Consider the following 13,956-nt stretch of genomic DNA (forward strand, 5'->3'; position numbering starts at 1 on the left):
TCTTTTAACATTTCGTATATTGTGGGTCTGCTGGTGATAAATACTTACAGCTTTTTAATTTCAGCTTTTCTTTTAATTTTGCCTTTGTTTTTGAGGTATTTTCACTGGGTACAGAATTTCAGGTTGACAATTTTTTCTTTCAGTGCCTTAAAAATGTCACTCCACTGTCTTCTCACCTACATTGTTTCTAATGAGAAATCTGCTGTCATCCATATCTTGTTTCTCTGCCCATAAATGTCTTTTTTCCTCTGGCAGCTTTTAAGATTTTCTTTTTATTAGCATTTTGAAATTTCAATTAGGACATCCCTTGGTGCCGTTTTCTTCGTGTCTCTTCTGCTTCATGTTCCTTGAGCTTCTTGGATCTATCAGTTTAGGATTTTCCTCAAATTTGGAAAATTTTTGGCCATTTCAATTTTTCTTCCTATTTTCCCCCTCCAACAGCCAGGGCTCCAGTAAAACTCATATTAAGCTGACTGAAGGCATCCCACAGCTCACTGATAGTCTCTTTATTTTTAGTAATTCTTTTTTTGTCTGTGTGTTTCATCTTGGGTACTTTGTATTGCTATTATCTTCAGATGCACTGATCTCTCCTTTTGCGTGTCTGAACTGCCAGTAAAACCCCATCCAGTGTGTTTTTCATCTCAGCCGTTGTAGTTCATATCTCTAGAACTTTGATTTGGGTCTTTTTTTATATTTTGCTTTTCTCTGCTTACCTTTTTGAACATAGACAGTACAGTTATAATGACTTTTTTAATGTCCCTGTCTACAAATTCTAACATCTCTGTCAGTTCTGGGTCAGTTTTGATTGGTTGATTATTCTCCTCATTTGGGGTGCTCTTCTTGCTTCTTTGCATGGGTGATAATTTTTGTTTTGTGCCAGCCATTGTGATTTTACCTTGTTTGGTGCTGGATGTTTTATATTCCTATAAATATTCTTGATCTTTGTTCTAGGATGTGGTTATTTGGAAACTTTGGTCCTTTGAGTCTTGCTTTTATAATTTGTTGGGCAGGTCCGGAACAGTGCTCCCTCTAGGGCTAATTATTACCCACTATTAAAAGACCTTCCTGAGTTTTCTATCCACTGCCCCTGAATTGTGAGTTTTTCCAATCTGGCTAGTGGAAACCGGCACTCCTTGTGGCCCTGTCTATGTGCCAGGCACTATTGTCTAAGCCTTTGAAATAATGTTTTCTTCACCTTGGATAGTTTCTTGACACACATGTTCTGATTCATACTCTGCTGAATACTGTAGAGGGACCCTCTGTGGGTCTTTGGAGGTCTTTCTCTGTGCTGCTGTCTCCTCTCCAGCACTCTGTCCTGCACAGTCCAGCCATGTCGAAGTCCTTACACCCTCAGCTGTTTCCTCAACTCAAGGAGTCTATCGGGCTCCTCTCTGCACTGCAGGCTGGAGACTCTCAGGGCAGTAAGCTGGGCCGTCAGAAGGCTCACCTCTTGTCCCGTCACTTAGGGGTCACTCTTCTTCACTGCCTGCTGTCCAACACTGTGAAAAACACTGATACAGTTTGTCTGGTTTTTTAGTTGTTTCAGTAAGAAGGATAAATTGAGCCCCTGATACTCCACTTGAGTGGAAGCAGAAGTCTCCTGACACTAGATTTTAATGGCCCATTGACATGTTTCCTCCACTTTGAGGGTACAGGGAGGTAGTCCAGTGCACGGAGAAGAGCATGGGTTACAGAGTCAGACCACCTGGGCTCACATCGCTGCTTTACCACTTCCTCGGCCAGGTTAACCTCTCTGTGCCTCTGTTACCTCACCTGTATGATGTTGTTGCCATGTGCCATCGAGCTGATTCCAACTCATAGCAACCCTATAGGATGGGGTAGAACTGCCCCCCCCCCCATAGGGTTTTCAAGGCTGTATTCTTTACAAAAGCAGACTACCATATCTTTCTACCATGGAGTGGCTGGTGGGTTTGAACCACCGACCTTTTGGTTAGCAGCTGAGCGCTTAACCACTGCACCACCAGGGCTCCTTTCATCTGTATAATGGGGGCGATAATAATTGTCCCTCCTAGAATAAAATGAGATAATGCAGTTAAAGTATAACATAGTTCCTGGAACTTGGTTACATGTTCAGTACATTTTAGCTATTGTCATTTTACTGTAATTATTGTGAGACCTCAGTGAACATTTGTCGAGTAAATGCATGCTTGCTCTCGGCCTCAAGTACCATAGGTATTATCACCATAGGTGCACCGGGACCTGGAATTCGGGGAGTTGGAAAACTTGGTCTTGTGCTCCCCAAATTACAGTGCATCGGTGATATACCCCCTCTTCACCACCACTGTCATTCTGAGGGCTTTCATCCCCTGAATAAGCAGACCTAGATTATGTTTGTTTTTCAGGAGAAGACAGGAAGACCCCCAGCGAATCAAACAGCCCCTCTTCATCCTCCCTCTCAGCTCTGAGTGATTCGGCCAACAGCAAAGACGACTCAGATGGTTCTCAGAAAAACAAGGGAGGGAACAACCTGCTGGTCATCTCTGTCGTGCCTGGGAGCCAGTCCTCACTGAACAGTGAGGAGAAGCCAGAGAAAGGTAGGAGGTGGATGTGCCTGCTCAGCCCTCCTCACTCTAGGGTGACCCAGGCGTGACAATAGCCCTACGAGACAGGTGGTGTTGGAAAGCCGATATTAGGCCCAGGTTACAGTGTAATACACGTCACCTAAAATTTGAATTTCCTTTGGCTTGATTTGCATCCAAATATGGGTGGAAGGATGGAGAGGGTAACACTTACTCTGAAGCATTTAACTCCTTTTAACACGGAGATGCAGGGATCAATGGCTGGAGGAGTGTAGACGCATGGGGTGGGAGGAAGAGGAACTTGGCCCCACTCCTGCCCTCCCGTCTCTCTGCCCCTTGCACCTGTACACCCAGCCTCGGTCCTTTCAGGGTTCGAATGCGTTTTTTGCAACTTTGTCTGCAAGACGAAGAATATGTTTGAGCGCCATCTGCAGATACACCTCATCACCCGGATGTTTGAGTGTGACGTGTGCCACAAGTTCATGAAGACCCCCGAACAGCTGCTGGAGCATAAGAAATGCCACACTGTCCCCACCGGTGGGCTCAAGTAAGGAAAGCAAGTACAGAACCTTTTACTGCGTTGTTACTAAACACCCCTTCCCCTTCCCTGCCCCATCCTCTCCCCTGAAGGTTTTGGGGTCTTGGAGAGGGAGAGCTTGGTATGCAGGAAGTTAGGTACCTCTGCTGCCTTTAGACTTGTCCCCCAGGGGGTCAACAGAAGTTCTCAGCAGGAGAATCCATTTCACAGATATCCTGGAATTCAGGGCAGGGAAGAAGATACGTTGGATCAGCTCAGCCTGCAAGGGTAGAATCATCCTATACCGTTGGGTTTTGTTCAGACTTGATGTTATTAATGGACTCGGGTTAGTGCCCCAAGTGTAAATCATTAATTACACTGTCACTGCAGTTCACCATCTCTAGTTTTAGATGATTTACCATATAGCTTTTAAATAAGCATGACAACCACCCCATCCCCACTCCACCCCTAAAAGTGGGAACCTTGGCAGTTTGAATAGGCAAGAGGCAACGTTTCTCAGGCAAAGATCCCGTGCCTCATGTCTTCCTGAAGGCATTCCTTATACCTTTCCAGGAACTAGAACTGGGATCGCCTTGGTTGACCCTTCATGAGATCTGACATTGCCAGTCACGTCTTATTCTCAGATGCCCAAAGACCTAGACAACCTGTAGCATCATTAACCAGTATTTGTAAGAAGCCAGCTGGTCCCAAGTGAGACCAATCAGTTACTGTCACACGTACTATGTGTCTGGCTTGATAATAGGCACTAAAGGGCAAGCAAAGAATGAACTAAAATTTCCACACTCAGGAAATCTATGTCCTAGCACTATCAGAGTATCATCTTCCTAGTGATTCTAAATTCAGAATCCCTGTTCATTAGGCACTTATGGTCTAGTAAAGAGAAAGACGCATAATGTAGTCAGTCACAGACAGAAAGCTACACAATGCTACTTTCAAGCCTTAACTATTAATTTTTAGTTAAAATGATCATACAATTAAAAGAATGGAAAATTACTTTTAATTTAATGCAGAAAAAAAAAAACTTTGGGTTTAAAATGCTTTCATCTTTGGAATTCACAACCTGCCAGAGAGGTAGCATAACCTTCCTGAGTGGGTGACAGATGGAAAGACCCAGAAGGACCCTGAGGGCCCGGTGTTGGGCAGTGCAGGATCAGCTCCCCTGCCTGGCCAGGGGGACCTTCCCCAAAAACTTGCCCAAACAGAAGAGTTAGGGAGCAGCACCTACTATTGACTTCCATGTTGTTTCACTCGGGTACACTCAGGTGGGAGAAGGGGCGGGGTGTAAGAAAGCTGAGGGAAGCGGGAGGTTATAATTCAAAAAACACAATAGAAGGGAAATGCCTGGCCAGAGATAATTTGGAAACTTGATTTGGTTTGTTCTCCCCGTCCCTTTCTAAATATTTATATACTCTTTAAAAAAATAAAAAATAAAAAACAGTTTTTTTTTTCCCTGTGGTCAGACTAGTGCCCATTGCCCAGTCACACCTGTTAACTTTGCGGCACCTGCCGGTCGTGGCTTTGCCAGTCAGCCTTTCCTCAGGGCCCTGAGAAATCCCGAGCCTCTGAACCTGTTGGGGAGAATGCACAGTGAAACCTGATGCTTTTGCCAGTCCAGCCACTTCCCGCGGTGCTAACGGTCCCCTGTGTAATAGTTTATGTTCTAGGATGACCAAGTAGAAGAATACTTTGAAAAAATTGATAATGCCTTCTGGCTATACAGTGAGTCTTTGTTTCGTTTTGTTTTGTTTTCCTTTGCCGTTTCTGAGAATTAATTTGCCTGAGAGAATGTCTTTAAGATAAATCCCGGGAGCACGGAAAACCCTTAGCACTTTGCCTGAGCAGTGAAAGAAAGATGGAGCTGTGGGTCACAGAAATGTCCTTAAAATGAAACAGACTGCAGATGTCTCAATTGCTTTTCTGTGATGGAACTGCTTGTACTCTATATCCTGTTCATAATGCAGATCAAATAAGATTATACTATTATTTTTCTTTTGCCGTAGCTCAGGACAGTGGTGAGTGTCACACTCCTCTAGGTAAGGCCCAGCTTGGCGTAGGGGTTGTGTGTGCACCTGACCTGGGAATGGGCTTTACATTTCTCTTGTGTGCACTCTTCTGTGAGCTGAGGTTCAAAGGCTAACGGCGAGCTTGGCGCTGGCTGAGGAGGCCGTGCACGGTGCACTTGGTTGTGTTGGGCTCTGCTGAACACCTCTCCAGACCCTCAGAGGACAATGCACTCTTGGCCCCTGCCCTGCGGCTGCCAAAGAGTCGAGGCAGCCACTTTTGCATTTGCATTCTTGTAAAGAGAGCAAACACTACAGCTATCGTATAACCACTGACTCAAGCACAGCAGCTTCTAAGCGAGAAGCCCAGCAGATTTTGTAAACATGCCCCAACTGCTCCTCCCAACCCCTCTGGGCAGCTCGAGGGTTGGTGGTAGTGTATCCTCGATGCAAGGGATAGAGAAACTGAGGCACAGAGAGGCCTGGCTTTTGTCCCAGAGCTTCCAGCCAGAGCCTAACGAGGGGATGGAGCCGGGTCGAAAATCTGCCCTTCCAGAATCTGCCTAAACTATGTGTCGAGAGGACTCAAATACTGAATTAGTGTTTCCTGGGTGCTCCCCAAGTGCTGAGTACTCTACCAAGCACCATAGAGAATACAAAAGAAATGTTAGATATGGTCCTGCCCTCTGAGAATTTATGATCCAGTTGGATTATTGTTATTTCTGTGACACAATCGTGTCCTAATGTCTTCAAGCTCCCTTCTTCCTTATCCCTTAGTAGTTGATGGGATAGTGGGTGGGCTGCCTGCCCTGCCCCTGACATAGTCCGTATCCTCCTTTCCTGGTAGAGAACAAGGATGCTTTACACGTACACACACTCATGCTCACACACAGAGAGAGACACACAGAGGCCTTCTCATCCTAACCACCGTTTAATAAGCACGATTCTGACCCCTATGACTTTCTGTTTGCTGGAGGTAGCTCTCCCCCTATAAGCTGTTCTTTAAAACCTCTTAGCCTTTCTGCGTGTGCTTGGTGTGGTGCATGAAAAGTCGATTCTTTGTGTTGCTCCCATGTAGAGGGGAGGTCGTGAGGTTTAGACCTCTGCTATGTCTGGCGGGGCGTGGGGAGGGCTCAGAGGGGACGGGAGTGGGGTGGAAGGGAGTGACGGCTTATTTACTCCTCACACTTTCTCCGCTCCCTCTCAGAGGGGCTGGTGTTCGCTGTCCGAGCCAGCAGACCCAGAGTAGGCTGAGCGCACCTCATCAGAGCTCCTCGTTAGCTGGGAGAAGCCACAGGGGGTCCTCTTAGCCACTGAGAGGCAGCAGGGCTGGGCTGGGCAGGGCAGGCCAGGCCTTGGAGTTTGGAGGGTGGGTTGGGGGCAGGTTGGTGAGGAGGGGTGGCAGCATACCAGCCGCAGAACCTTCCCGGCTGAAACCTTGCTTCTATTGCTTCCCCCGGCAGGTGCCCATTCTGCATTTATTCCACCAACCGTCCCGCCGCCATGGAGTGCCACCTCAAGACCCACTACAAGATGGAGTACAAGTGCCGGATCTGCCAGACGGTGAAGGCCAACCAGCTGGAGCTGGAGACGCACACCCGGGAGCATCGCCTCGGCAACCACTACAAGTGTGACCAGTGCGGCTACCTGTCCAAGACCGCCAACAAGCTCATCGAGCACGTGCGCGTCCACACTGGGGAGCGGCCCTTCCACTGTGACCAGTGCAGCTACAGCTGCAAGCGCAAGGACAATCTCAACCTGCACAAGAAGCTGAAGCACGCCCCACGCCAGACCTTCAGCTGTGAAGAGTGCCTGTTCAAGACCACACACCCTTTCGTCTTCAGCCGCCACATCAAGAAGCACCAGAGTGGGGACTGCCCTGAGGAGGACAAGAAGGGCCTGTGTCCAACCCCCAAGGAGCCAGCTGGCCCTGGGGCCCCGCTCCTCATCGTGGGGAGTTCCCGGAATCTCTTGTCTCCCTTGTCGGTCATGTCCGCCTCCCAGGCTCTACAGACCGTGGCCCTGTCGGCCGCCCACGGCAGCAGCTCAGAGCCGAACCTGGCACTCAAGGCTCTGGCCTTCAACGGCTCCCCTTTGCGCTTTGACAAGTATCGGAACTCGGATTTTGCCCATCTCATTCCCTTGACAATGCTGTACCCCAAGAACCACTTGGATCTCACATTCCACCCTCCCAGACCTCAGACTGCTCCTCCTAGCATCCCCTCACCCAAACACTCCTTCCTAGCCTATCTCGGACTGAGAGAAAGAGCGGAGACTGTCTGAGGGCAGCCATGCTCTGTACCAAAAACCAAGAGACAGACAAAAAAAACCCCACAAAACTTAAACACAACCCCAGCAGGTGTATGTTGCTGCAAAACCCACAGACCTCCTCGGTCTGAACCACGTGTACTGTATATCTTTAGTAAGGAATAGAAAATTGGCTCTGTGTGTATACCTATTGCATTGACATGAAAGCTGCTTTATTCAGTCTTCAGAGAGGTGACCTACTGCATACTTCTACCTTCAGAGGCATGCCTCCCAGCCCCACCTCCCACTCTCACCCCTGCTCCGTACTTTTCTTTTCAAGGAATTTTGTCTTGTTCAACCCTCAAGAGAGTGTCCTTAATAGCAGTCAGCACTTGTCAGATTATCTACCAGTGCATTTTGTTTTCTGTTGGGTGAATGGGGTGTGTGGGCGTTTGTGGATTCTGAAGGAGAAGGCCGTGCATGTGTTGTGTGCCATGACGTGTCCACCACACCTTCTCAGTACTGCTTACTTAGCAGTGATGAACATCCTTTGCCCTCCTGGGTTGTTCATGCGCTCCAGTCTCTCCCTGAGCTCCTTTAGCACCTTTCCCTCTCAGCTTTATGGCTATAGAGCAGTAGGGCCTGGTGCTTAGTTGGTGAAGGCATGGTAGATATCTGCAGTGCTGCTGGAGATTTCCGACAGAGTGCTGGCGACCTTGGGCTCCTGTCTTCTTTGGTTATGAAGATGCGAGGAACCAAGCGACCCATCTCGGAAGAAATACCTCGCAGCACTGCAGCTAACATCACAAAACCTAACCGTGTGTGTGTCCGTACGTATACAATGTGTATGGTTACACACACACACAACGCATCGTTTTTTAAGGGCAGATTATATATATATATGATGTATTAATTCAGTGGTTACCATTTGTTTGCAGGAAAAAAAAATTGTATGAGTGAGAACTTTTATGATTGAGAAATCCAGCCAAGGAGATTAAAAGGGGTTTGGATAAATTCTGGGTATAAATGCTCAGACTAAAAAAAAAAAAAAAAGAAATGGCAGTTTTGCACAGTGCTTTGATCTTGCACTAATTTTTGTTTCTCATCTGCAGCAAAAAAAAGTAAAATAAAAGGAAGAAAATGTACCTTTTATATGGAATGAGTAGACTGTATGTTTGAAAATTGAGTCCCGACCTCTTTGACACAACAAAAAGGTGCTGTTTCCCCCTGCGGTGTGGTTTATGCCCCTGAGAAGTTTCCATCATGTTTGCAGACCTCTGGCTATCCCCATGTCTGTCCTCCGTGTTGTTAGTAATTCTGTATTCCATTTTGTTCACGCCTGGTAGATGTAACCTGCTAGGAGGCTAACTTTATACTTATTTAAAGCTCTTATTTTGTGGTCATTAAAATGGCAACTTACGTGCAGCACTTTATTGCAGCAGGAAGCGGACGTGAATCGGTGGCATGGCCCTTTGCTCAGCTTAAAAGGCAATGGGTGATTTAAAAAGGAAAAAAAAAAAAGAATCTCGGGCTGAATATGTTAATGGCTTTGTATTTTTAAGACAACAGAATTTCCAGTATGAAGCAGGCTGAAAGAGCAGGAAGAAATGTGCTTTGTATAATAATGGGAAGTTTGGAATATAAAAGTTTATATATTATTTATCTGTTGAAGAACTGGTGTACAGGAGGAACGCTTTCTTACTGTGTTGCTGTTTTCCATCATGTGTTATCCTAGAGTTGGGATTTTTTTTTTCCATCTGTTCCACCAGGGGAAAATAAAGGTATCCCTCGTTTTCTCCCTCTGGTCAGTTTGCGTCACTGAAAGCCCCTCTAAGTTAGTACAGTTCCCCCGGAAGCCAGAGACTGTACTGTGCATCCACTCCCTTGTCCCTCCGTCTGTCCTTCGCACCCAGCCCCTTCCCCCATCCCTAGCCAGTGTGCAACACTCCCCTCTGCCTGTCACCCAGCCACCGAGGGGGGCCTGTTCGGTGCCCTGGCAGACCTGTTTACACTAAGGAGATGTCCCCAGGGGCGGGGAGACTGAGCCAGGTAGGGCTGGAAGCCTCCGCCCCCACAGTCATTCTCCAGCAGGGACATTTGTTCTGGGCCACGTTTGAAGCTCTGTTCAACCTCGCCACGTCAACATCTCAGTAAAGGACACTATAGACAGTTACGGACGATACACTCCAAGAGTGATGGACCTATGGGTGGGCTGCGTTTTTAAAAGTAGTGTCTTTATCCCCATACAATGGAGAATGTGCCACTTGGCTAATAATGTGCTTTCAAAATGACGAGTTCAGTGATGACAGGAAAGAGGGCCACGGGGATCCCACGGAGGCTGGCAGAAAAGGCGAATCCTGCGTACGCACCAGCAGGTTGAAAACCTGAAAGGGTGGCCCTGACGGTCAGGATTGTAGGTTTCACAGCGTGCCACTTGTGCAATATGAGGTCCTAGGGTGGAGACTTTCAAGAGCGAGAAGGGGGATGGAAGGAGACGTTTACTGCTCAAATGCCATGCATTTCACTGCTTGCCACTGAACCTGCATTTGAATGACTTCATCATGCTTAATGTAATTGGGCAACTTTTTTAGCACTTTGGAAAGAGTCATCAGTCTTTCTGGTAAATTATAAAAAAAAAAAAAGGTTTTCTGAGTGAGAAAAGGTGTGTTTGGAGTTTGTTTGACTTTTTATATTATTATTATTATTATTGTTATTAATAAAGAAAAATATACAGCATTTTTCAGACTCCATCTAGATAAATATGTACCCCTGAATTCGGTTTGCAGTTTGATACTCAGGGAAGGATGTATTCCATAGATATCCTTTCCATGTAAAACACTAACGTCTTTGAGAAATTCATCTACCGACTAGCTCCAATTCTGTTTTCACTATGCATTCTTCAATGAAAGCTAGCTTATTTTTCCATATAGTAGTGCAGTTAGAGTTCTCAGCACTTTCTCTCTTCTCTCCTTTTTTAACTCCTCATAACTACGTTCAGATGATCATACTGTCAAGGTTTGTGTACATTACTGAAAATTTGTATTGTATAAAGCTTTTTGCATTACAAGGCTGTACAGGGTCATTTTGACAGTTACTGGTATATTCCTTTGCATCTTATGTTGCATTGCCAATTTCTAGTGTATCCAGTTTGGAAGTATAATATACTCTAATTAAAAAAAAAAAAAAAGGTTGGCTATACTCTTGTTTCTTTTTCTTTCTTCGTTGCCATCCTTGACTACTAGTTAGTCTCAGGGTTTTATTTGTCTTACTTGTTCTTTTTTTTTTTTTTTTTACATTTCAGTGTACTTTAATCAGATTGAGGAAATGTTATGAGTTTATAACTGCCCCGGGTGGTGCAAACAGTTCACGGGCTCCGCTGCTAATGGAAAAGTTGGACATTCGAGTCCACCTAGAGGTGCCCTGGAAGAAAGACCTGGTGATCTACTTCCAAAAAATCAGCCACTGAAAGCCCTAGGGAGCATAGTTCTATTCTGACACACATGGGGTTGCCATGAGTCGGAATCGACTTAACAGCAACTGTTTCGGTTTAGTTATAACTGTTACAAAGTGAAAGTTTTAGAGAGTCATGGTCATAATGCACATTGTGACTGTATAAGTCATTAATAGCCATTAAGGTTGAGAGCATATCCATCATCCAGCACAATTGCAGGCTGACTCCTTCCTGAAATTACTTAGTGACATTTAAGTGTTCACCAGCCTTACCCTCTCCTGCTTGACATCATTTTATTGGCCCCATAGCCAAAGGGGCCGGGGGGACAAATGACAAATTCCATTTATCTTAATGAAATTAGGCAACGATGAGATTTTAACGAGGGGGAGAGTGGTTTACTTTGCAAGCTAAATAATAATCCATTGAAATGCAAGTAGTAGTTCACCATTCGGGGGAAGGTACCAGGGAAAAACGGAAGCCAGAAAGGGAGGTAAAAAGCACACGGATAAAACCATCTTTTTTAAAAATCGGTTTAAAAGTTCTGACCATCTGAAATCTTCCCCGTGAAACTGTGGTGGTTAATAAAAAATATACAAAGCAACAGAAGAGAATGTTTTGCCTGGTTCACAACTTGCGTGCTTGGGAATATAATGTCCTGTGCTTATTTCAAGAAATTGTGAACCGCTTCACTCTAACATTAAAAAGGATCAAATTTACTTTTTATAAAATGAGATCATGTAGGAGAAGCCACTTTGAGAATGATCAGCAGGTAATCAGACACTATTCTCCCCTTCCTTTTCTCATCTAGCAGCTATCTTGTAGATGATTGAATCAAGTTCTTTCACTTGCTACAAATACCAATTTTGTTTTGGGGTGGCTAGTATTTATGGAAAATATTAAAAGCAAATCAAACTTGTTTTTTGCTAGCACTGCAGGAAGTGATGCCTTCTAGTTTTGTATACATTTTTTTTTCTTAGACCCCCTCACATTTTCCCTGTGGTTGAGAATAGCCAGAAATATAAAGAAAACAATTTCTCCTGAAATGGGCTTCCAGTAACTTTGAGAAATGGTTTAGAAGAGAGCCCCCTTCACTTATCTAGAGAATGCTGCATGTGGATGTGGGTGTCTGCCAGCCGGTAATGCGCACACCCTGTTTGAATTGTAATCCAAGGACATAGATAACTTTTCCTTGTGTCATGCCACATAAACATGTTTTAAGCTAAGACTCAAGGCCACGTTCTCTATAATGTGTCTGTGGCTAATTGGCTGCATCTGGTGACCACCACCAAGCTCTGCCTGGCCACTTACCAGAGAAGCAGCACCCGTCACAAGGGGGGACAGAGAGAACTATCAAGACGATGGTCTCCTCATCCACAGTCAGAAGCATCATTCAAGAAGTCTTGCCTGACAAAGGTCACATGGGGCTTGGGAACAATTTGAAGGGAAAGGCACATCTCATTAGCTGCATAAACACAAATCAATTCACCTTGGTGCTTTCAGCCCATGGGGAGGAACCAAGAGCAGCTCTGTGCATGTAAGAGGGTAGGGAGGGAGCTAAGTGATTTCATCCAGTTTTGCAGAAGACAATGTGAAGCTGCAGTCCTTCCTCGAAGCAGCTTAGAACCTGTGGGCAAAATCTCAGGATAAAACAGTACCCTGGGGGATTCAGGCTCCATTCTAAGGAGCCATCGATCACCAATGTTCCAGATACCCCAGTCAACATTCTTTCTTACACCACTCACTCAAAACAGAACAGCCCCCACACAAAGTGGCATTTATTTTGCAGGCCAATCACACTTAACTAAGCAAGCAAATGCCCATGAAGCAGTCTCTGGAAGAAGTGAAGGGTGGTGACTCTCTGGGGATGGGGAGGCCCATTCCATCAAAGGTCTGCACGGTCTCAGGTTGCTAATCAAGACCTCTTGTTTTATATGAGGTAGTAGATCTCCGGGTCGTAATTCTTTCTTGATAGCTGGATCTGTAAAACAGGCAAATGCAAATCCTGTTCACATTGGTAGGAGCTGCAAAAGGGAGAAGGAAAACCAATTGCCGTATCCCTTTGAGATTCCTTTTTGATGCAGTTAAATATTAGGTTCATTCTTGGTTTTCAATAGCACAGACCTGGAACAGAGACTCTACCTCAATTCACACTTCAAAATTAATTCCCCTTAAGCCAGTCCCTACAGGTGGCTTTCTATCCTGTTTAGTGAGAACATCTGGATTACATACAGTATTGTCCAACCACGAGGGACATAACCATGGAGACAGACTACCTGGTTTGAAGCCTGGTTCTGACATGAATGAGGGGTGTGATTATGACATACAATTAAGCATCTTTGTCTCTCATACTTTGCACATGTTATCAGGAGTATCCACTCCCCGGAGAAGGATGTCATGCTTGGTAAAGTAGAGGGTTGGTGAAAAAGAGGAAGACTCTCAAGGAGACAGATTGGCACAGTGGCTGCAATAATGGGCTCAAACAGTAACGACTGTGAAAATGGCACAGGACTGTGCAGTGTTTCGTTCTATGGTGCATGAGGTTGCTATGAGTCGGAACCGACTTGACAGCACCTAACAACATTAAGCATTTTATAAAAAGACAGATTGAGCACGTCATTATCATTAGGGTAATGCAAATCAAAACCACAATGAGATACAACTTCATTAGGATGGCTAATATCAAGTGTGATGAGAATGTGGAGAAATTGGAACTCTCATCCACTGCTGGTGGGAATGTATGATGGTACAGTCACTGTGGAAAATAGTTTGGCAATACCTCAAACAGTTAAACATAAACAAACTCCATATGACCCAGGAATTTCACTCCTAAGTATATACCCAAGAGACTTGAAAGCAGAAACTCAGATATTTATACACCAATGTTCATTGCAGCATTATTCACTATAGCCAAAAGGTGAAAACTACCCAAGTGTCCATCAACAGATGAATGGATTAAAAAATGTAGTATATTCATACTACGGGATATTACTCTATCATAAAGAAAAATGAAGCCCTGATACAAGCCACAACATGGATGAATCTTGAAAAATTATGCTGAGCAAAATAAGTCAGACACTAAAAGACAAACACTGTATGATCCCGCTTTTATGAAATACTTAGAATAGGCAGATGCATAGAGACAAAAAGTTCTATTATTGGCTACCAGCGGCTGGGGGAAAG

General features: G+C 45.1%; 1 protein-coding gene across 2 annotated transcripts in view; it reads left to right on the top strand.

Annotated features, from left to right (window-relative positions):
• The window catches only part of ZNF827 (zinc finger protein 827), a 199,308-nt gene extending 188,785 nt beyond the window's left edge, over nt 1–10,523 (top strand). The window contains exons 12-15 of one of the 2 annotated variants that reach the window (XM_004378845.2): nt 2,364–2,555; nt 2,910–3,096; nt 5,079–5,111; nt 6,542–10,523. In XM_004378845.2, coding sequence (XP_004378902.1) covers nt 2,364–2,555; nt 2,910–3,091 — 374 coding nt within the window. In that variant the 3' untranslated portion in view covers nt 3,092–3,096; nt 5,079–5,111; nt 6,542–10,523. The remainder of the gene's footprint in view (nt 1–2,363; nt 2,556–2,909; nt 3,097–5,078; nt 5,112–6,541) is intronic. The other variant, XM_012556243.1, reaches the window with a different exon arrangement.
• Nucleotides 10,524–13,956: the final 3,433 nt, after the last annotated feature.

Source organism: Trichechus manatus, unplaced genomic scaffold, assembly GCF_000243295.1.
Source record: "Trichechus manatus latirostris isolate Lorelei unplaced genomic scaffold, TriManLat1.0 scaffold00059, whole genome shotgun sequence".
In the NCBI taxonomy this organism is placed as follows: Eukaryota; Metazoa; Chordata; class Mammalia; order Sirenia; family Trichechidae; genus Trichechus; species Trichechus manatus.